General features: G+C 43.9%; 1 protein-coding gene across 1 annotated transcript; it reads right to left on the bottom strand.

The window, feature by feature from the left end:
* Positions 1-692: 692 nt before the first annotated feature.
* pid1 (phosphotyrosine interaction domain containing 1) lies at positions 693-24030 on the bottom strand. The gene is made up of 3 exons (XM_056611105.1): positions 23855-24030; positions 15571-15717; positions 693-4459 (listed from the first exon to the last, which is right to left on the bottom strand). The coding sequence occupies exons 1-3, from the start codon at positions 23882-23884 to the stop codon at positions 3971-3973; spliced, it is 666 nt and encodes a 221-aa protein (XP_056467080.1). The 5' UTR covers positions 23885-24030; the 3' UTR covers positions 693-3970.
* Between the last annotated feature and the right edge of the window lie 1448 nt (positions 24031-25478).

The raw sequence follows: 25478 nt of genomic DNA on the forward strand, positions 1-25478 counted from the left end.
TTGTTTGTTTTGTATCTGAATGTGTGATGCTGCAGATCAGCATCACACATCCCTCGCCCCCTGACTGTCAGAGAGGTGGCGTGACGAGAAAGGCTTTGAGATAAAGAAGTAGAGCTGAGGGCCTAGTTTTGGCAGCGTATTTCCCAGCCGGGGACCCTGATCTAGCCTGCTGCCTGGCACCATGGGGGTTAGGAGGTGTGAGGAGGAGGAGGAGGAGGAGGAGGAAGAGTGGGAGGAAGGCAGGCCATGCCAGCTGGACCGGGAACACAGTGGTATTGTGAGCTAACTGGCTGACCTGTGGACTGACGCCACTACGGCTGATTGTCGGCTCATGCTCCCCACTCCGAGAGCCCCCTCGTTGGCCTCACTGTGCTAGCACGCTGCTGCTGGAAGTGGGTCACAGACGTTGGAACCCGGTGGAGGGCCACCGTTTGCAAAGGGACCTGAAGATAGCGCCAGCGGGATAAGCATTAACTGAGGGCTTCTAAGGGATGGTTTCTTCGGTCACTCTAAGTGAACTGTGGTTTGGTTGTCAGTTATCTTCATGGGTAGAAATAAAGATCAATTATATTGTGTGCCATTTTAAAGGCAAAGGCAAAAGTTATAGAGATATTTCTGACAGAACAGATTTCAAGCAGCCTACTAATTTCAGGATCAAATACTGGTAATTGACCTTGAAATTATGGATCTAGTAAAATCAAGACATCTGTGATTTGTTGATTGATAAATGTTTGTTATTATCAACTTAAAGATTATTATTTAAGTTGATGAAGTTTAAGTTGTTGTAGTCTTCCTGCCAGAGGGAGGCACTGTTCTCATTCTACACATCTAAAGCAAATGTGTAGCATCCATTTTGCCTGCAAATGTGTGAGCTCAGACCTTCAAAATGATGGGGTGTAGTAATTACCATATTAGTGGCATGAGCACACTGAGATGAAAAGAAGGAGGTGACTGGTCTAAAATATGACATTTAAAACGCTAATAAATGAAGACATGCCAAAGGCAAGCTAGGAAGAATAGAACATCATGACAGGATAAACTACTGGAAGTGAAAACACTTCAAATGCTGACGTGCACATACATGATACAAAGAGAAAAGAGAACCGGGAAAAGAGGCCTACGTTTTTTTTGATATGTTTACATTTTTTAGGAAAATATGCTTAAATATTTTTTGTTTAGATGGTTTTAGTGTAACCAGAATTTGGCAACAATGGAGGCTTAACAACACACCTGTTTATAGGCCTACTGGAAAAACGAGTCCTGTATGATATGTGGTTTGGATCCGAGTCAAGGCTGTGGTCTGTGGTCTCAAACTATCACAGCAAGTTTTTAATTTATCTTTCCACCAACAGCCAGACTCACCAAAGTGCCCTCATTAAGTTTCCATCAGGGAGAAAAGAAATCAAGCATGTTCAAGCATGTCAAAAATAATGTATTCAAACAACGGATGTATGATGTTTGTTCAAGTCAGATACAGTTGTGAATTGGGGGATAGGGGGGGGTAATAAATCCACACAGTTATAAATTGGTCTTGGTAAATAGTTTATATGTAATTGTTTCTTGATCTTTTGCAAACACTGTATAGAAAACACTTATGGTAACATTTTTTTCTGTAAAACATTTAAAGCACGTCTGAGCGTTCAGACAGACAGGACACAGTAATCTACAGTTTTATAAACGCTCTCTCCCCTTCTGGCCTTCATCAGTTGCAGGCCACGTATAGATACCCCGCCACATGTACCCCCCCTCCGGACAATAACTCACCCCTCAGACACGCGCACATTATGATGTAATCCAACACCATACACGCACACACACGCACAGCAATTACCAGGCTGGCCAGATATTCACAGTAGGCTTAATAACACTGTTTCTGTATCGTAGGATGGTTGATTCTCCACATTTTATTCAAAATAGCTGTCAACAATTATGCTGTTAGCCTATATTTGGAAATTGATACATTTGTATTTACATAAGCTTATTGAGTGAGTTTCAAATACAAAGTAAATTTATATATATATATATGTATTTATATATTTATATATGTACTGACCAAAGCCATCTGATCATTCTGCCGAGTCACAAACCCAATTTTTCTCCCACTTAAGAGAGTCCAGCATGTTTGACGGCCAAGCTAGGAGAAGGTCGAGGCTCTGTTGGACCTGAGCGCCTTCATCTGCCTCTATCAAAATGGCCACTCGGGTCATTCAGTTGAATTTTTGCACCAGGGGAGAATGAGTCTATGTGAGATTGCTCCCAGACGCAGTCAAGAAGCCTACACATGTGGTGGAGGCCCTCGGTTGCATTTGTCTGCTTGTGTGAGTGTAAAAGCCTGAGCCGTGGCCACAGCAGAGAACCATGTTCCATTGTTCCAGCTAGGAGATATCAAGGAATGGAGTAACTGGAGAGGCGGGGAGGAGCTTGCAGCACATTGGACTCATCATACATTCAGCAGAGGCCAGGAAGCTTCAGGCATTCTGTTGGACGGCTGAGTTCTAGGGGTCCTAAATAACTTCCGTCTCTGTGATATCTCATATTCACGTACCGAATTAAGGTTTATAAAAAAAAAGAAAAATCATGGAAATCATGATATATATGGCAACTGGTCGTGGTACCATCTTCAAAGTTAAATCAATGTCAGCTGAGGCATCAGAACTGGATGCTGCAGGACAGCTCTGATACACTTTGATCATTATCAGGCCATACATAGTTTGCTCCTCCTCCCCGTACCTAGCTTGGCCTTCTCCCCCGGCCTCCCTCCCTCTTTCTTTAAACTCGGCCCTCTCCTACAAAACACTCTTGTGTACATTCATACACACTGGGACTAAGCAAATACACTTGGACACAAATACTGTAAAATGTTGGCACGCGTGTGGATGCATTCGCACACACTCGCACGATAGATTGGGACACGACTATGAGACGCCAACCTACAGTGAGAATAAAGTGTGAGGCACAAGTATCGACAGGCAAGGGACACAGCCTGACACCGGCTAGCACAGTCACACCACATCAGATGGGAGTGATCAAGGTGACTCGGTTTGTCGGCCCGGTCGTATGGCCTAATGAGTACTTCCAATCATATAAAACTTAGCTAAAATATCAGCAATGTCTTCTCTTAGACGTACACCCTGTACATATTCTCCGTATTTTAAAAATCTTATTTTTTTATTTATCAACCCTTTAAAAGCACTCAGACACAGGTAAAAGTCCCGCTGTTCTGGTCTTTAGATGAGGGCAACACAATCCACCGACACCTAGAAAGTACCGTAGTGACAACAACCAAATACGTTTTTCCACATCCTCATTTTCTACAATAAGGACACATATACTATTGTGGTAGTAATCTACAAAAAAATATAATGTTTTTTTTTTTATGTGAGCCAGGACTAAAAACGGGACAAACTAACGGACAAAGTATATTATGTGTCTCCCTAAGGAAGACATATCGCTGTCCTTTCTTTCATTTTTCCCCTTACTCAAAAGAAGGAAAAAATGTAATCTAGTCTCGGTCTAAAAAAGCTTAAGAACCATGACCTACGTCAGAGACAGGACAGTGGTGGAGGACCAGAATCGTAATAGTCAGGCAAAACTCTTATGGACATACTATATCGGGCTTGTGCATCAAGGTCCCATTTAGACTGGAGGGTTACCTACTAATTAGCAATGATTTATGCCAAACCCGTTTCATTAAAGCCCACTTAATTTAGTTGAGTTAAAAAAAAATAGAAACATGTCCTTTACATACATACTCCGTATTAAGATACTTTAAAAGAAAGAAAACGTGTAAGGGACAATCAGAGACAGAGGTGGTCTCTTATATGTATCCAGTCACCCCCCCCTTGTGTTTGGGTTGGGTTTGGGGGGTGTGGGTGTGTGTGTGTGTAGTGCGTGTGTGTGTGTGTGTGTGGGAGGGGGTGATGGGGGGGGGGGGGGGGGTGGTCGCTCTTCTTCTTCTTCTTCTTCTTCTTCAACCATCGTCAGGGGTGAGGTCCTCTGCGATGGAGGAATCCTCTGCAAAGTCGTCCGAGGAGCCGCTCTTGTGGATCCGTCCGTCGCTGCGCATGCTGTGGAATGTCTTGCGGAAGGCCTCCATCATGGAGTGGGCCAGCTTCTTGGCCTCCAGCTTGCTCTGGCACTCCACGGCGTGGCAGTGCATCTGGAACGACAGGTCGTCGCTGATCTCCCGGTAGATCCAGGCGAACACGTTTGGCCGCACGCCGTGGTCCGCCGTGCAGTAGGCTATCCGCGCCACCTGGTACGTGTCCATGGTTACAGAGGCCTCGTTGTGGTCGTCCAGGTGGTGGAGGCGCACCTGGAAGGGCCGGATTTCCAACAGGGCGTTGGTGCCTTGCGTCGGGGCCCGCCCTCGGCGCTCCACCAGCCCCATCACCGCCGACTCCGTGCAGCCCGACAGGAACTGGGTCCCGGTGATGGTCACCTTGCCCAGGTAGTTCACCTGGATGGAGGGGAGGACGACAACACAGACAAACAGGCTCGTGAGCGGAGAGGCTTGCAGGAGAACGACGTGAAGGAACATGGGCGATGGTCCCCTGCCAAATGAAAGTCAGATTCTTGTCTGCTTTGGATTGAATATAAAAAGATCCTAGACTGATATGTTGGCCACAAATTCCTATAAATACAGAAAACACGGTGAATGCAAGCCAACATTGTAGAATACTATTGTAATGATACGTAGTCACACTGAAGACCAGGAAGCAGGAGAGGAGAAGATGGAGAGCAGCCAAGAGGAGTGAGAAAGAGTTCAAATCTATTCTAAGTGAATGAAAGCCGGCTTGCGACTTAAGAGATCCAGGCATAATGGATGATTTGTGTGAGTTCTCCACACAGTGCTCTTTATGGCTTTATGAAAGTACATAGGTAGGAGCCAAAATTCTTTGACTGTCTGTGTTTACTATAGTGCAGGGGAATACCTTAAGGACAAGTGTAATGATCACGAGTGATAGAGTATATTCATCATTATACTGGTAGGGAGGACTGTGAAGTAGAAATGAATGTGAAATCAAGCGGGGTGAAAAAGGAAACTAATGGATCCTGCTTGACGACTTGGACGATCACACGATCAAAAAGAATGTCTCTGCTCCAAGCGAGTCGGGTCAGTCTGCAACCTCCACGTCTACCTGCCTTCGTACGGGCCAAGACCGAATGAATAGGATCTTTGACGGGATTGCACAAAAAACTGTTGGTGAGTCACTGTGTCCCTGGTCAGTCACCCACTCAGTCAAGCGTTAGTCATGTGTAGGATTTAGCACAACTTTTACAAAGAGTCATATGTTGATGATTATAAAACAGTAAAAACCTCAACAGCTTTGAGGCAGGAATTGGAACTAGCTCATTGATCTTCACATACCAGATCTAGGGCACGTGAGAGAAGGTACACCATGGTACGGATTTGACGTGGTAGCCTGCATGTCTTTTCTCTTACAGAACAGTGAGGAACCATTAGCCACAGTGTAATTAAGTTTAAGTGCTGGCTGTATCCAGCAGTGTTAATATGTATTAAAGTTACCACAGTGGAACTTGAAATAGCCCAGACATAATCCAACAAACAAAGGAAAAGATTAAGAGGGAGAAATTAAACACACCGACCTTGAAACAAGTGGCCACAATGAATGTTTCAATTCTCTCGTCATCCACGTAAAAAAGGCACCCTGGCTGGCTAATTCCATAATCACAGCTCTAAAGCATGTGCGCGTGACAACGGCTTCACACACTTTTCATAATTACTTCTAATTCAGGCCAAGTGCTACACTACCAGACCAACACACAGTTTATGTTCTGTTCTTAAGCTGGACTTTTTGTGTCCAACCTTTGCATTGACTTCTTGGTGCATAGTTTCTCTAAAAAGAAATTGTAAGCCGATCATAATTTGTAAAGAAGCACCGCGTGAGAGTAAAAATACTTTAGCTGGTTAGCAAAATGTTAATTTGCAGGACGTTTCTGGAACAGAAACTCAACACATCGTTGGTCAGACACCATATGCATTTCATTGGTTATGGAATTTCCTGCAAATCTCCACTACCTTTTCATGTTGTATTTCATTGGAGCTTGAATCAAGACTGCATCTGGAGAACGGCACGTTGCGGAGCGCTTGTTTGGAAGAAGACATGTTGCATCCAGAGACAACCCAGTGGGAGGATGCAGGCTCAAACCAGAGGCCCTCAGTGTTGTATTAACCCATCAATGGCTATGACACACACTCATAAGGAAGAGTCTGGTTGCATTCACTCTATGAATGAGTCCCTCTCTTGAGACTCTTTTGGAATATGTTTACATCGGCTGTCTTCACGCATTCCTAAACAAACTGAACTTACAAAACAGACAGAGTTCAGAATGCTGTGGTGACTCCTAAAAACTACAGACGAAACCAGACCGTCCAACATCTATCCACCCAAAGAGGAGTAAATAAGGGGTATCGTTCTTTTTATGGTCACGAGATACACGCTCACGTCACAATGTCATTATATGCATGTCACTAATAGTCTACATGCTGGACAAAAAGCAATACAACAAGTCTCAAAGTTTGAGTTAAGTCCAACCGGTAGCATGCAATGACACGGCGAGTTTATCCATCCATGTGTTTTGTGTTCTTTTGTTGCTTTTCTTCCTAGCTTGAGCACTTTGGTGTATGGCAAGAAAAAGAGCTACACCAAACATACACCACCCCATTCCCGTCCCCTCTCCCTGCCATCGTTTGGGCCGATGTATAAAAACAATGTTAGCATAACAGGAAAGAAGAATGAGTCTCTGTCAGAGATGTGCTGGCTCCTCAAGCCTGTTCTCAATCAGCCATGGCTGCTAGGTGGGTCATAAAACCTCTACACCAGATCCATCATCCAGCCCACTACGCCTGGCAGCATGCGGTTAGCTATCGACCACACCGACACCCGCTCACAGCCAAAAGGCGTTCGGTTAATCAGACAGCAAGCCAGTCCGAAGGCCATGCCAAGACGCAGCATCAAGCACATCTCATCGTGTGATAAAGGAATACACCACTTATGAACCCTGTTGAGTTTATTCACTTTTTTGGTGTCTACTATTTTGATGTTGAATTATGGGTTGAATTATTTTCCCGATTCCGCTGTTTGCTTATTTTCATAGTTGAAACTGAATGATCTGGGTTTGGTTTCACTCCCTGTTAAGGGCTTGGAAAATACCTTTTGTTCATGTGTGCGTATTCCTTTTCAATCTCAGTCACCCTCCAGCTCCCATGCGGAATTAAGGGTTGGAAATAATCATAATTGATCATAATTTCTTCCGATTTCAAGACATAAATACAATAAAAAGGTCATGCCAGGTCAGCATTAAGTGAAAGAATAACTGCATTAAAAAGTTTTAGTTTGGCAGTGCTGTGAATAAGATCCTGGGGTCTAGAGCCCCCATGTCTGTCTGTGTGTCCGTCTGTTGCCAGACTGTCTTCTCCTTCCTTTGACCTGAAGCCATCAGACGCTGTGGAGATTTCCGTCCCAAAGCCTCCTGGGGGCTCTTTGACTGCTGCTGGCGTCAGACAATGCAACCATGAAATGAACTAAACAGGTTTCCTCTGGACAAAGAGAGGAGACAGTTGAGCGAGAGGAGGGCCCAATTATGAGAGCATGGAAAGGAATTATACTAACGTAGAGTCTAGGACAGTGGGGTCTGCAGAGAAAGAAAACATGTTTGCGTTTGTTTCTCGAGGGGTTGACGTCAGAGTATCCTCGGGGAGAGTTACACTCTTAATAAATAAGAGAACCAACATTGTCGTAGCAGTCTACCGGGTCCCCCCTGTCTGGCTTTATTAGACCAACACTAAGGCCCACTGCACTTTCATGTCGCCTCCAAGTTTGTGCTGTTCTTCTTAATAACACAGGATTAAATAAAGAGGATTGGATTTGGTGGCTGCCTGCACTACAGGCATTATGTAGTGATTATAGGTTATTTTATTGTCCTGTGTTTGACAGAGAATGTCGGTTACGGTATATTTGAGTTAGGTGTTTGTTGACTGCATTGAGTCAATGTTTGTGTGTCCCTTTTGAATGAATGGTGACGTGAATATAAGATTTGGCAGATGAAGACATTTTCTCCAAAATACGATTTTCCGCAATGGAAAGATTATGGACGCGTTGCTCAGATAAAAAAACAAATAAAAAATCTCACTTTTCCAGCAATGCTCAATAATAATTAGAATTATGACCGCTGATGAGGGGTAAAGATCAGGATGTTTTTGGACCAAAACATTGTACTTAGATTTTCTGGCTTGTGCATTTCTACACCTCACACTGGAAAGTCAAATAGCTGAACTTCTTCATCCATCTAGCCTACTCCAGCTCAGAGTGAGTGGTCTGTCTGCTGCTCTGGCTGGCTAAACATTAGCCATCTGCACGAGGCCTGCAGTTTTGATAATGGCTGGCTGGCTGGCCTTAAATCATTCCAGAAATATACAAAATCCACTCCTCTGTCCAGCTTTCCATGTGTTTCATCTCCTTCCCTCTTTTTTTTTTTCCGGCTGTTCTCCAAGTTCCTCCCCCCTACCTCGTCCTGTCTGGTCTCCTGTCTTCTTATCTTTTACATCCTCTGCTCCCCCTTACTGTCCTGTTGTCCATTCCCATTATTTCATTCACTGTCTCCAACCCGCACCATACAACCTATCCTTTCCCTGAGCTACTTGCTAATAGTGCTAACCTGTGATAATGTTGGGCTGGCAGTGTTGGCTCTGTGTGAAGCCAAGCAGAGGTAGGACATATGGCCAAGAGGGGAGGCCTCAGGGGCCCGGAGAGTAGGAACCTATACCGAGGGCCAAAGAGAACCACTATCCACAGCAGGGGAACAGAGAGCCAGAGGGATACACTTGCATATTCATATAAAATAAATTCATAAGGTACTAGACAGGTTTGTATGCATGTGCCTTCATACGTGTGCGCATGTGTTGAACCATTAAACATCCTTTGAATTTATGCATGCTTAAATGAGGACTAGAAACTGATGGAGGAAGAAGATGGAGAGAGAGGGAAAGACAGGGACAGAGCGAGCGAGAGGGGAGAAAAACAAGGATAAACATTTGCATGTGTGGGGAAACATGTGGCCGGCATTACCATTTGTTAGGTTATGGAGTATATTTTCTTTTGTCTAGCGTGCCGCTGACACTGTAGCATAGTAGGACGTCTCTAAACCTCAACAGCATCATTCTCCAAACACACATCTAGGCCACGCTTTTAAATAACTAGTCACTTAGAGTCAGAGAGAAAGAGTTTAAATGCAAGAGAGGAAAATGAAAGAACGATGGAGAGACACATGGGGGAGAAAACATCCGCATCTCAGCATTCTGTGGGCCGACAGGGAGAAGTACAACGAAGGAAACATCCTGGCCAGTCCCTCAAGCTGCGTGTAGGAGAGCCTCTGTGCACGTTTGAATGTGCTCATGCAGAGGCATTTTGGCAGGCAGACATGTTTGTGTGTGTGTGTGTGTGTGTGTGTGTGTGTGTGTGTGTGTGTGTGTGTGTGTGTGTGTGTGTGTGTGTGTGTGTGTGTGTGTGTGTGTGTGTGTGTGTGTGTGTGTGTGTGTGTGTGTGTGTGAAGATGGGCAAAGTGTTTAGGTGAATATTTTGGGAATGTGTGTTGTACTTTCCACAAAGACATTTAGAACAGACAGAACAATCAGACAGCTGGTGGTTCTCGGTTTTCCGACTAACCCTTTACTAAACAGATGGTTTTCCTAGCAGAGAAAGGAAGAGAGGGATGAGGAGAAAGAGGTGGAGGAGGTGGCATGAGAACCAGGGCCTGAAGATGGAGGAGGTACTGCGCACCAGCAGAGGATTCTGGGAGGGAAAGTATGGGGGAGGTAGGGGACCAGCACGTTCTCTATCTGGAGACAACCTACATCTTCTTTTAAGGAATGAAAGAAGATAACTATGTACTCTCCCACATACTAGTGTCAACCCCTTTGGCTTGGGAAACATGTTTTAATCGTTTTATATTATTTGTTTCTATTTTGCTATCAGTGCTATTTATAAAATAAAAATTAATTAATTTCCTACTTCAAAAGAATGAGGGCATACAGAATTCTTTCAATTCCCCAAAAGGCATGACATCAACCTTTCTGCAATACTGCTCAAATAGTGAGTTTCCAAACCCTCTTTTTAAATTTGATCATGCTTTCTATTCCAACAAAATAATCAGGCCATGTTATAGACGAAAGTTTTGAAAGGACATGCAAGGTTGTGGGTGTGCGCGGAACCAGGGATGTGAGGGTAGCACCAGTCATGGTGGTAGTGGTGGAGCCCCTAGCCCCAGCGGCCAGGGGCTCCCACTCTGGAGGTCCTGTTGCTCCTCTGTCCCCAGAGTTCTAGATAGATGGAGACGGCTGCATTCCTACGGAGGTTGTTAACATTCCTCTGCCCTTATTGAATCAGCACAGTACAGCTGGCTCTCTTCCCTGCCGCCACCGCTGTGTGTGCGTGTATGCGTGTGTGTGTGTGTGTGTGTTTGTTTAAAGTGTTTGTGTGTTTAAAGTGGCTGTGTGTTGTGCCGCAAGAGGAAGACGTAGCCAGAGAGTGTGAGTGTGTGTGTGTGTGTGTGTGTGTGATATAACAGAGTCGTAGTCTGTTCAAGTCATTCCCCAAGACAGAAATACCTTGGTGTGTGTAAAAAAGGACCATTCACGGAACCTTCCAGAAGAGTCTGATGCAGTATCCCCTCTCCACCACTACCTCTGACAGAATAAGTACTACGTGTGGCTTAGTACTTCTTCTATAACAGCAGCTAAGACTACCCAGACGATTAGCCTCTCTGGGGATCGCAAGCTACATAAAGCCAAGATAAGCTTGGAACAATCGATTGATTTAAAGGTGCAGTAGGTCGAATTTTGTATAACTCCATGAATATAAGAATCCTTGGGTTTTCGTTACCTTTGCCCTTTATATCTAAAAAGGGAGCAAGTCCTCTAAGAAGCAGCCCTCCATGTTCCCCGTCGTGTTTCTAAAGTAGCCCAGAAAGGAGAAACCGCTATAGAGAGAATGGGATTTTTATTCAATGAACTTCCAATTTAAGTCTAAGTGAACCCCCGGTTTCCACTTTGCTTCATAGCAAAACAATGTTCATGGGCATTATATTGAGCAATGTTGTATATGAAATGGGCTACACCACAGGGTTATTAATATATAAAGTGTAATAAAGTGTCCAAGAAGCTTAACCCACTCTTGCACAAAGAAAGACCTAAAAATAAACCGCCGCCCAGAAGAAGACACACACACACACACACACACACACACACACACACACACACACACACACACACACACACACACACACACACACACACACACACACACACACACACACACACACACACACACACACACACACCAGCGTAGCAGATAAGACAAGGCCCTGCCAAGACCGGCTTTCTTATGCCAATTGAACCAAAACATACCATGGCACGTCTGGAAACCAATCAGGCATTTCAACGCCAAACCAGACAAGCCAGCAAACAACGATCTACAATTAGTTCAAAATCAGTGGCCATTCCCAACTCACAAATAAGGGGTGTCCGACACAGGACAATGAGGACATCCATTTACCTATCAATGGGCGTCCATTTGCAGGGGTATCCTCCAACACATTGTAGGACATGGATACATAAGACAAAGGCTAGTGATCGTGTCAGCACTCGGTGGCCCAGAGAGCCCTGTCCTACTCCAGAGCAGGCTCATGCGCATAGCATAAACACTCGTCAATCTGAACACGGGGGGGGGGGGGGGGAGAGCCCAGTGCCAGCCGGGGAGCACGGCCTCTCTTTTATGCGCCACTCCATCACCATGGCAACACTCAGTGGGCCGCCAGCGTTACCAATGTGCCGTTATGTAATCTAGGGTAGGTCTATTCGAGCCCGATAATTAGACACGTTAAATCAAAGGCAATATGCAAGCGGGGCCTGTCACGAGCACACACACACACCTACACACACACACACACACACACACACACACACACACACACACCGCGCATCTTGGGTTAGTCTACAATTTTTTTAAGAATTGGAGGCACAGAATTAAAATGCCTGCAATTAGAGAAAACATCAGAGGAGATGAGCACAGAATATGAGCAGAGGAGATGAGCACGTAATAGGAATGATCCCTAAAAAAACAACAATGCTTTCCAATAAAGTGATTAGAATCGTCTTTGTAGCATAAAAGGAAATTGCACAAGGCTATGATGACAGAGCTCACACTTACATATCTACACTGGAAAAAGGAAGCACACATTGTGTGTATCAATATAATAGCCTCACTTCAGCTTCCTCCAAGCCAAACTGCTTCTACATGCATGTTTTGTATCAACTAACCCTAACCATAGCATTCCATTTAAAAATATATATTACTTCAATCAGAAGTGCCTGTAGGGTCTCTTCTTAGCCCTTTCTTTGTCTCACGTCCTCACTGGCTTCATCAATCAATGGGGAAAAAGACTTCAGTGTGTCTGTCTACCAGTCTGTTTGAGACAAGAGCTCGTCGACACCAGCTGTGTTTTCCCAGTCATGGAGTCAAATGGGGGTAATGATTGATAACCACCTAACTTTTGCTACCACGTTGCTTCATTCTCCCACTGACCTTTAGAATTCGCTCTTAGCAGGGAGATAAGGTGCTTCCCGTCAGGACGGTTTTGGCACCGCTACGTGGTTTGACATCTCACGGCCAGGCTCATGCAGCTTCCCTGCCAGGTTTACCAGTGGGTGCTACTGCTAACGTCCGCTTCATAATCATTCATCATTCTGAGGGAAGCAAGCTCACCAGGTGTTCAAGCGACTTGAGCATGCAAGTGTCACGCCACCCTACTTCTCCCGCCGCTGGCTCCCTGTAGCAGATCAGGTCACCAGAGTTATTCAGGGTAGTGGCGAGATCTGCACCCAAGCACGTTGGATTAATCATCCTGCCCTCAAAGGTCTGCTAATGAATGGCATCTGGGACCTACCTTTGCTGCGTGGAAGCAATTTTGGGTCTACTCTTTTCATGCGTAGCTACTGTGGATGGTGGAACGAGCCACGTAGCTCCTAACAGCCTAACGTCAACCTTTCACAAAAATCCTCTTAAGTCTCTTCCAGGAAACCCCTCAACAACTGAATTGCGCATTAAATCTTTGTGTAGCACCATCGTTGTCCATTTGTAGTAAGTATATACATAGAACATTTAACTGAACCGGAAACTAACAATTAGACTTCATTTTCCATCCCAATAGCTGCTCAATGGAAGGCCTCTATGGTGGCAATGGACCAAGCAGGGCTGTGAGAAGTGGCCTTTCATCCATGTTAGCTGTTAGCTTTGGCAAGGGGACAGCAAGACTCAGTCAAGCTTTTCATCTGCTTGCCTGCCTGCCTGCCTGCCTGCCTGCCTGCCTGTCAATGAGGAGGTTTACAGCTGGAGAAGGCACACCAGGGAGAGAGGGAGGGAGGAAGTCAGAGTGGGGTGAGCAGCCAATCTGGGTCAGTTTGAAAACGGTTAAAGTGGAATGGAGGAAGCAGTGCACACACAAATGGTTATTAACATGAGTAACATGAAAGGGAATATTGAGATATTCTGAGATATGGGGTTGGTTATTAACCCAAGTGATTCTGTGTTTCAAGGACGTGTGAGAAATGGCAAATTTATTTTATACCGTTTAGGTGCTAAAATTGTATTGATAAACACACCAGTGGACACCAATAGAGCACACCCTAATAAATCCACGCCTCTTATTTCATTTATTGAATGGTTAAAGCGTACTTAAACGACAAGTATGTACTAAAAGATAAAATCAACACATAAAGTAACATTAACATATAGGGAGATATGAGAGGTACATGGGACGTGGAAACCTGGCAGGGGTAGCCACAAAAAGGTTAGCCCCATGCAATTGAACTTCTTTGTTACGTCAATAGCACATTTGTAAACCATGGGATAGATCAGAGTCCCATGCATTACCTACTAAGGCCCCGTCCACACAGAGCCGAAACGGGCGAAAACTATCCGATTTCGTTTTCTGCGGTTCAGGAATATCTCCGTAAAGACGGTGTCATTGCGAAACCACATCGAGCTGTAGAAACGTTGTAGTAAATATTCAAGGCACTGGTACTCCACAGAGAAAGTGGAGCGCATCAAGCCTGCGCGCATACAGCCTGCGCGCTGCATACAAACATTCAGTCATGTGGAGATTCAACCTTTTAAATTGAGCAGAAATACTTTTTAATGTACAGTTAGTAATTAAATTCATCAAGGGGCTTTATTTAAAGCTACAATAATAAAAACTAAAATTCAATGCAACTCTGACGTCCCCCAGCTGGTGGGGGCCGAATGACGTCATTGTTTGCTTTTCAGGCGTCCACACGAATCCTAACACGAAACCACATAGGTCCGGATAGATTTGAAACCACCTCCGAGGGTTGTTTCAGAAATGTGCGGTTTCGGGCACCGGATTCACCGGCTCCGCCTGGACGGTCGGCCGAAACGCACAAGACTTATGCGGTTTCACTAAAAAATCGGCTCCGTGTGGACGGGGGCTACGACATGTTCCTTTGTGTAATGGGAATGCACATCCCTCACTGATGTCCAGGAAGTAGAGATCATGATACAATTATAATGATTGGCCATGTGCATGTAAAATGCAAATAGTGTAAACCCAAAATGGTGAAAAGGTCAGTGCAATCGTAATACTGGAATTTTTCGAAGATCAAATGAGGAACTAAAATGAATAGATGGATCATTTCAAAACTCAAGACATGATGAAACCAGTGTATGGTCATGCACAAATAAAGGTGGAGCATACATAAAAAATAAAATAAACGATTGTCTTTTCCATTCCCTTGCACCAAAGATACTGTATAGCCAGAATAAAACCTGACCATGTCATGAGTAAATGTAATGCTGAAATGTCAATGAACTCCATACATGTTGATTCAGTAGATGTTTCTTTCTAACCAGAGACATCCACCACAGCAAAGTCTATACTCTTTCTGACGGTAAAACCCCACCTAAGGACTCTCACTCAACAGTGGCTGACTGAGTACCACATCTACATTTTTAGAGGTGGACCACTGGATCTTTGAGGAAGTGCTGCTGATGTTTCAGACCAATCTGTGCCCATGCATATGCGCATGTTGTGTGTTTGTGTTCGATATGTTAATTGTTAACACAGTGATTCAACCACACAGACATCATAACCCAACAGCGTTGGTTGCACTTGGGCTACATATCTGTATTGCAATGCAACACAATCTATTTTCTTTTATTGGAGCATGTCTGGTTTGATTGTAAACAAAATGAATAACGCTCTCAAAGTCACACATCGGAAGACTCCCTCGTTCCCTCACACACCAAAATAATCATTAAGCAAAGCGAATGTGTTGCCCTGTAAGTGTCGGTTTTAGTATTAAGCAATCTGTGACTCAAACAACTCATTGGCTAAACCTCAAGACTCAAACTTTGGTAGATAAGGTTGTACACAAATGAGTTTATAGAAACAGACAACCATTTTAGGCAATTAAAAGCAATCAACAAATGTAAAAACAGTTTTCATTGGCAATGAAATATCGGCGCATACTACCTTGTATCCGGCGTGAGTCCTGCTCTTCGCGTGCGGATTGGTGGAGCACAGCTCGATGGCCTCGGGTTCATGGAAGATCACCGTGGGCAACGGCTCCTTCCTCAGCGTCAGCACATTCAGCTTGGTCTTCAGCATGGTCTGGAAGTGCTAAGGGACACAAGACAGAGTTGAGTTTAAACTACGGTCTGAAGGTCAATCCGGGCAGCCCGAGAATAGCTTGTGGGTGGCTTAACAGCTCTGGAAAAGAACACAACTAAGTCTGGAAACATGTGAATCGTGTCCGGAAGACAATGAAAAAGAAGGAGTGGTTTGTGTTATTTCGGACCTGGGAAAACATTGAGCAACTTTGAGGGCGCGCACAGGAAACCGGAACTTGCATGAGAGATGTACACGTCAATAAATGCGTGAAATAGCTAATCATCCTTTCAGAGTTTCCGCCTAGCACCATTGGATCTAGAGCAGTTTATTGGGAGAAGAGTTTTTGGAATGGGGCCGTTTCTAGTAGTAGAAGCGGTGCCAGTTTCCCACTCAAATAACAATAATACAAGTGATGTCCACGTGTAGAGTCCAAGCCCAACATAATCCATGGGTTGCACTTGGAGAGCACATGAAAGGGAGCTTGGCGTAAGAAGTGCAATGACAACAGGAGGTGTGGGCCTGTGGGCGGCCGGCCCCGTGTAGAGTAGCAGGTCCTATAGCTCCAAGTGGCCAAGCACAACCACATGTTCAGTCTGGCCCCGGCTAGACGCAAGGCGGAGGAATTTCTGGGCTTCCGCTGAATAACCAAGACAAAACTGAGCAGCGGCTAATGAAATCTGGACTTTCACAGCTTCAGCAGAAATTAAAAAGGCCTCTGGTATGTCTGCCGGGTCCAATGGTCGTGGGACTGGCTTGCGTAGTGAACGGCGGCGGGGAAGTCACAGCCGCGGAAAGCATTTAAAATGGATGGTTGGGTCAAGGTTAAGGGGCTGATGTAGCTTTCTGATGTCGGTGGCACCTGCTGGTATGGGAAGAATTTAAGGGATTGACTACCTTTATTTGGTCAAAGTTAACCTCAAGTAAAACCTATGTGGTTGAAAAAACTAGTCTCAATTTGTTCACAAAGAACCTATTGCTTCACGGTTCTTAATTAGGGAGACGCATCTCAATTAAATTATTTAATTATTTTAAAAGTGGTGCAGAGGGCAGCATACACATTCACCGTAAAAAACCATTTAGAGAAACAGTACGAATAAAAAGGGAGGGGAAAAGGTGGAGGTTAGAGGAGAGACAGTGAGTGGGAGCAAGGGTGGCAGTGGAGTAGAACAGTAAGGTGTGCGTGTGTGTGTGAGGAGGCACAGTGGGAGGATGGAAAACACAAAAGGAGGGCAGAAGAGGAGTTAACAGGGCTAAGAAGTTGTGAAAGTAAAGCCACATGTGTGTAATGCTCGCTGACCTCCTTGTCAGCGCTTTACGGCCTCCACGCAGCGCAACACATTCCTGCGGTCGCGGAGGCGGTTTGGTGGTGGTGGTGGTGGGGGTGCAGGGACAGTGATACAGCCCCTGTGTACCCCCTACCAAGAGGGAACGACTACTGTACAGGGATACTGGCATCCAACCAACTGAATACAATTTTTGATTTGTGTTTAATTATGCATTCTGTAAAGAATGGTTTATTTGTACGTACATTTAAAAGATTTTGGATGGTGCCGGAGGCATCCACAAGAAAACAAAAACACTCGTTCAATTAACAACTTTTGCCCATCGTCACAGACACATCATTTCTTTCTTCTTCTCTGGTGGCGTTTTGAAAAAAAAAGTGCAAGATGTAGTGGTGGTTTGTCCAAAACCGCATTTAGTAAAATGGTGGCAATGTATCAGTAATTGTGGCTGTGTAGTTGTGGTTTTCTGGTCTGTAGGACACAAATTGCTTTACAAACTCTTTGGGGAATGTAACCTGGAGGCAAGCCTTGAAACAATTGGATACCCTCGATATAAATAGCTATTATTTTTTATTGTTGATGTTATCGCGTAAACTAAATGCAAGACTTCTACTCATAAATATACTGTGGTTGGTAGCTCCATTTGTTGTTTTAGAAAGAATGAGCACCTCAGAATCTGAACTTATGAACCAACATTTTGACAAATGTGGGGGCAGTCTATCCACTGACTTCCAGAATTATTTATTTGGCTTGAGGTTTATCACACTTTTATTAAGAATTTTCCCATACAGTTTTACCATCCCTATACTTGTCAGGATAATAACGTTTGAGGCAGCAAAAAAGAAGCCCCTGAAAGTATATATCTCCACTGTTTGGTACACATCTGGACCGTTTGCCAACATCCCTGGATGGATTTCATTCTTTAATGCGACATGTGTTTCTGAAAGTTACACTCCACTACACAGCAGAACTGTCTTGGATCCTGTGTCAGTGTTGATACGGCTTTCATGCCTGAATTCCAAACACCAGATCCAACACTGGAGGTTTTCAGAGGGGCCATTTGAAAACAATGGTCACATCTTTCCGATGTAGCAGACAATCAGTTAATAGCCAGGCAGACGTCTTGAAATGTAGAAGGCTTCCCCTATATGCCTGCTAGAGCAAGATCTGGTTTCTCCCTCACTCTAGAAGTACAGGGTTAAAACAACAAGTCAGTAACATTGGTCCTGCAAGATTAGGAAAAAGCACATTCAGATATATATTCACGTGTTATCCTCTTCCTTACATACACCGATAGCCCAATTTGATTATATGCAGTGCAATGTTGAGTTGAGTTGTTTATCTTCATAAAATATCTACATGTGATATCAAGGAATGTTCCAGTCTTAGTCAAGTTCGTTTAAATACACGCAACATTGTGATTCCTCTAGGGATACAATTTTTAGATTTAACTGCAATACAAAACCTGTCAAAACATGGCCCTACTTTTCCACATTTGTCAAACAGACCAAATTCCTTCCAGATCTCGAGCCTAAAGAGAGACAGAATAATGAGAACGTGGCCTCGAAATTATCAAAATGATATAACTAGTATTCAAAGTACTGCTCCTTTTAACAGAAAATCACTGGAGACTGGAATGTCCATTTAGGCAAATATAACTACATATTGTATATTTTAGTTTTTATTGGAGAATATCAAAATGTAACCATTATTAACAGATCATCCGCCATTTTAAAAGCTTCATCCAACTTTGAATGGTAAAAGTTATGTATTAGAACTATGAAATGATGAAAACGACAACACAAACACAAGGACTATGTTTACATTCATCTTAAATGCAGTATTACCGCCCTTGATCGTAAGCTAACCTTTGAGTTTGAGACATTACATCTGATTATGAAGGTTGACATTCAGACATGACAGCTGTTATGGGGGGGACTGATGACTCTAACAGGTCACAGACGGCGAATACACATTTTTCAGACGCTGAAGTGAGAACTTTCTGCATGGGAGTAGGGTCTCGGGTCAATCTCACGGTAAAGTCAAGCAGAAGCTAAGTTGTTGGCAGATACCATACCACCCCACCCACCAGGACAACCCACCAGCCATCCAGACTTTTAAATGTCATTTGCCTTCAATCACAACCAAGAATCAGCAAGAAACATAAAATGCATTACTTGGAAGGACACAAATCAACTCTATTAGACAGATAAAAAGGAAAATGTTAGCTAATAATACACATTAGACTTTAGTCTGGTAAGCTAATGTCAACTATTTGCATTTCTTGTACTATCCAAAAAATAACAAAAAGATGGCATCATTATGGCCGAAGCCCCTTCCTGTTCCTCATGTACAACCAAACAACAAACAAATGGTATGCGGATGTTGTTACATTACCCTGATGAGTGCACATGTGTCCTCCTCACACAAACTTACTTTGTACTTTCACGCACACACGCAGACTCCCAGACACACATGGATGAACCATCGAGATAAAAGAGTGGTCAAAGCTGTGTTCCAGATGTGGTACATCTGCCAAGCGTTGGTATGGGAAGACAAGGCTCCCCAGTCCCTGCCGCCTGCGTTTTTCATTTGTAATCCTGGTTCTTTACCAAGAGGACATTGCACCGTTCTAATCACCTCAAAGGGTATTCCCTCTCCTGCAACTTGCAAGAGAAATAAATAACTTGCTTCATTAACTGCTTGTCTTTCTGGGAATAGGTATGTGCTGTAACTCAGCCGCAACTGGTATCAATGGCGAGCCAAACCGAAAATACTGGTTTGACAACTAACAAATAAATAAAATAAAATTAGAAACAAAAATTGTCACTGTTAAGCAACTGTCAAAAGACTGGCAAGTTTTCTAGGGAATCAGAATAGGTAACTACGGAACCCATAACTTTTGAGTACGGTAGCAGATGTTGCTTGTTGTTTCTTAGTTAAATATGGATGGATGGAAAGAACAGACTACTGTTGTCCCAATCCCCTCCAAACAACAGGAGGCAACATTCTTTCTAAACGCTAGCATCCACAACAAGACACAACATTCCCTCAAGAGTAGATGTGAAAGGCCAAGCAAAACTATGTCCAAGCAAACCGCTAAGATTTATTAGTCTGCCTATGAAGACAAGTTGCATTCTAGGCAAAGAAAAGTTTGCTTTTCATGCAATTTTTGGGAAACTTTACACATTCCAGACTATTATTATTGTCTTTGCTCAACTCAACTGACATCTCTAGGGAAACATGATGTCCACACTTGTCTTTTTAGGAGCAGTAACCCAGTTCTGTGCTGCACTGCACGTTGACATTTATACAGACGAAGAGGAGGAGGCAGGGCCATCTCTTTATTTAGTCTTGGACCGCGACTTGGTCATTATTCATTATACAAATATAAAAAGTGCAGGACCTGCCAAATAAAACAGTGTAGGTCTAAATGATTGTGCCCATATAAACGTATGTGTAAAAGGATGGACACAGACCATTAAGAAATGTACAACCAATATGTACAACCCAACCAAGGTCATGGCATGCTTGAGGCATGGGCGGCAGCTACACGGCAGGGAAGTCCTTATGTGTTTTCACTGCCTGCCCCTACTCCGATCCTCAAGTTTACAAGAGGAAACATGTCTGAATGGTCTACACACCCTGACGCGGGCTGTAGGAGGTCTCAGGGGCCAGACCCTGAAGAGGAGGACAAGCTCGCTTCTTCAGACATTTGATTGGAGGGTAAGCCATGTCACAAATGGGATGTTAGAAGATGGGAAGCTGTGATTGGTGGGTTGGCAGGAAAAGGGCCCAGATGAAACAGAAACTTCCCAAACAGATCCTGGGGGTGGCAATCTCCGGCTCGCAATAAAATAATCACCAGCTCTTTGACGCAAACAGCTTACCCACCCCCACATCTTTAAAGAGCCCACACGAGAGCAGAACACAACAGCCGAACACATCCAATCTGCCGGCAAATGACATGGAAGAGCAGCTTGGCTTCTCCATTTTAGCAACACATAAAAAGCGCAGTCAGGAAAAACACTGAAAATAAGCTGTCTGAGAACATCTAAATCCACTTGATCATGAATTTGTTGATGGAACCAAATGGCACGACCCCATCATATTATATCCAACAAAATTAACAATTTCCCCATGTCTGAAACAATAAAAACAAAACACGTTTTTAAGTAGTTTCAAAAGTTTAAACAACAAAAAATGGTTCAAACTGTTGCATTATACCAATATGTAAATGTGTTATGGATTCAGAGCCAAAACCAACAGCCTTCAGAGAAGCCCTGTATGCCCCTGCACTGGTAGAAGCCCAAAGTAATCATGAAAACACTATTCCAGCCCTTCTCATTGGTACCTGATGTCAAAGAGGTCACCGTCTGCCCTCAAAGACCAACAGAGACAGACGAAAGAAGAGAAAGACAAGAAAAAAAATAAAATAACTCAGCCGACCAATGTGGAGACAACACCAGAAGTCAAAGAGGGCCGGTGAAACTAAACAAATGAAAATAGAGCAAAACCAACCAGGACAGAGAGACACAGACAGACAAGCAGACACATGTATACATGACAGTCAACTGAGATAGACCCGGGGTGGCGGTTTGATGCTTTCCCTCAGCTGGCTATTTCTGTACAGAGAAACGGGTCCCTTTGTCTGTAGGTTCACACACACAGGGCAAAAACAGCTCCTCTGTCTCAGAACAAACTGCCGACCGAAGGAGATGTTAAAAGAGGAACCTTGGACTTCCATCTGTCTGCATGCTTCGGTCTCTGTCTGCGTCTCCCTGTCTGTCTGTCTGTCTGACTGTGAACCAGCACACATTGTGCAATCATTTGAACTGATACAGTTGCTAAGTGCCAGGGAGCCCGGGCCTCTCAGACTGATTGAGGGATGTGGTCAGAGAGAAGAAGGAGGAGGGGTGGAGGAGAGGAAGATACAGACAGGCTGTAGTGGTGGTGGTGGTGGTGGTGGTGGTGGTGATGTATAGACATAAGCCGAAAAGAGAGCACAGGCAATCCTACATCAACACTTCCTGTTTTCCCAGTACATTCTATTTGTAGACATTTAATACTGTCATTATAAAAATGAGACGTGAAGCAATAGGTAGCCCCCGACAAAACAGAGGGGGGATGATAGTCTCTCTCGTTGCTATGGAAACAGGAGAGAAAACTGTAGAGAAGACGCCATGGTTAAATAAGACTAAAAAGAACACAGATAAGACAAGTAGGCAATATCCAAATGCCATTTCTGGTACAGAAAGGTGAAGCCTGACAACGTCTGTTGAAAGGGTTCACAGTGGATGCTTGTTGCCATGACGACCAAAAAAATAGATATGGCCCATTCACTTCTGTGGCAACAAAACTCAGTCTCCTGTCTTGCATATGCAATATGGCTGCTCTCAGTTGCTATCAATTGGAACCTATTAAAATAAGAGGTCAAATAATATAGTATTTGGGGGGTGAAAAAACTATTCAGCCTGAACATTTATGAAGGATTCCAGAGTCTTGGTGTAGTCTATAAACACAATATGCCAAAAACGAAACAATAAACAACATTTTTGAGGTGGTCTGCTATTTTCAAGAGTTGTTCATTTGTGCTCCATCATTCTCACAGAGAACGGCGCTAGCTCGACGTTGTCCACACCGCAGCACTGAGCAAGAGCAACATGTCAACATCTTTCGTAACATTTTTGAAGTGAATGGATTAGGAGGAGGCCCTGCAAAGGGTAGGGTAGGGACCCCACACTGACTGAAGAAAGGGCCCACAAATAATGGCGTGGTTGCTTTTAAGCCTTGAATCACTTATAGTGGAAAATATTGAAAGGAGGATGTTACCGATGCTTGATATTGTTAAAATTCGAAACATAAAACGGAAATAATTGGCCTATTCACACATTCCATTGGAAATTAAGTTGCAGCTAAACGCAGCGTTTAGCGCGATGTAGTCAAGTGTAAACTACAGTCACTTGAATCTGTGGATTTTCCAAGAGTTTTTTTTATGCGATTCTATCTTCTTGACGCCTGGGCAAGACCCCAAGTGTAGATTGTGCAAGTTCACTTGGCAAGCAGTCGACACCCTGACATCTGGATAGCATTACGCCTGAGAGGACGTGAAGCCGGGCTCGGTGCACGGCTTGCCCCTCGCCCCTGGAGATCAAACTACGTGTCATTAACATTTTTTTATTATTATTTCCAAACAGGTCATTGGCGTCACGGTGTGGGTTAATGGAATTTTGGCCATATTCCAGCAGAATTATAAAAAAAATAAAAACACAAAAAGGGCCTTTTTAGCCTTGATCGCTTAATAGGCCCATCAACAGGCCAACAACATTTGACAACAGATGCAGGGCCTACCGCTGCCCTTAGGCCTATGACTTTCACAGGTTATATACGATGTGGACTTTAAGGGTGATTAACCAGGCATGTGTCCCCCAAAAAAATCGATTCAGGGTACATGAATTCACCATATGCATTTCAAACGGGGGATCTGAAATGTAATAGGCCTACAGTTGCATGCATTGGAACCCTACCATAGCCTTAACGCATTAACGTAGCACACTTTCGAGTGATTGAAATAATCAGGGTGGCAGCAGGAGAGACGTAAATTCAGACCATGCAAAGCGATTGTTTTCTTGCACTGAGCTGGGATTCCCTAGGTTTGGCGCACACTAACAAAGGGAGTCTCTTTGTACAAAGGTAGGCCGTGTAGCCTATTTTTATATTCTGCAACAAACGGAGCAAGTCTACAGGCTAGACCCAAAGCGGTAGGTTGCAACTGCTGGGAACACAGCTATGAAACGTTTCTCTGCCACTGCTTTCTCTCTCTCGCTCTCTCTGTGTCTGCAATACACACACCCGTAGCTTACCTGCAATCGCTCCGACGCAGGCTGCCACATATTAGACGAATCGAAGGTTTTCCGCCTTAACTACAGCTTGTTCTCTTTTGTAGTCCAGTTAACATCTGCTCGTCTTTGCCGCTTTCCTCCCTCCTTCAGTCCGAGCTGAATAGCGGACAGTGAATTCCAATGGATCCGTAGGAAGACTACGTTGCTCCGCCCGCATATAGTACACCGTGCCGCCAGCAGAGGACGCTGACGTTAAACAAACGTGTAAGGAGTGCAGGCCGTGGTTGGAAAAGAAAGCAGTTAACAGCCTGTGTACAGGAATGTTAAAAAACTATCGACCATGCAAAATCCCTACATACATTGTAAGGCATAAGTATTGTAAGTCCTGACCATTTGAAAGCAGGATACATATTTTGGCATCTTTCTCGTGTGGGAAGGCAGTAAAATATGATGGTATCCACGCACAAAAATAGTCATTCTCCTCGAAATAAATAAAAAAAACAGAAAAAATATATTGCGAAATCTAATTGTTTATCAAAACAATTTTTTTTGTAAATCTTCATGAATCATTTGATTATTTTCTATTATTATTTATTCGGTATTATTATTTATTTTATGTAATATAATTGTAAATGCTACAATAAACACAGCACACATATAACCTACCCATGTGTACAAATGCACACACACACACACACACACACACACACACACACACACACACACACACACACACACACACACACACAAACGCGTGCGCGCATGCACACACACACACTGAAGAACATATTCACACTAACACACACATACATGCACAAAAACACACTCACACAAACACATTAAGGCAAATTTACTTAGATCTTCACTGTAAAATATATCTAGCTATATATATCTATCTATATCTATATCTATATATATATGTACAATTTACACACACATATATCTTCCCTACATTCCCCTGCTTGTCAGTCCGTCTCAAAACACCCCTCTATCAGCCTGTCGTGTTGAGAAAGAGAGGAACTGAGGTTTGCTCCAGGGTCCACGGAGGGCAAAGGTCAATGATTAAAAGACGTGGCCCTCAAATCGAGACCACAAGTGCCAGGGCTATCTATAAGGGGCTATCTATAACTCATATCTGACAGTCCATTCTGTTAAGTGGTCCCATCTGATGCCCGCTGTGGAAGCCGTTCTTTTAAATCCATTGTGTGTGTGTGAACAGAAACAACTCATGTAGAGGGGTGTAGGTTGTGTTAAGTTGAAACTTTATTACATCATTCAACATAGATAATAGGTAGACATGTGGTTTCTGTCTTGGAAATAACAAAGTAAAAGAGAAGAGAGATGTGATGTCTCACAGGCCCTACTGACACATCCATCACTTGGCTCGGCCTTGAATGCGACGGCAAAGGGGCACAGACAAAGTCGTCCAACTGCAGGGCAACACACACACACACACACACACACACACACACACACACACACACACACACACACACACACACACACACACACACACACACACACACACACACACACACACACACACACACACAGGGCCGTCGTAAAGGGGTGAAAGGTGATGATTCTAGGGGCCCACAGCCCAGGGGGGGCCCATGGCAATAAAATAAAATAAATAAAAATAATA

This window comes from Gadus chalcogrammus, chromosome 16 (genome assembly GCF_026213295.1).
Source record: "Gadus chalcogrammus isolate NIFS_2021 chromosome 16, NIFS_Gcha_1.0, whole genome shotgun sequence".
In the NCBI taxonomy this organism is placed as follows: domain Eukaryota; kingdom Metazoa; phylum Chordata; class Actinopteri; order Gadiformes; family Gadidae; genus Gadus; species Gadus chalcogrammus.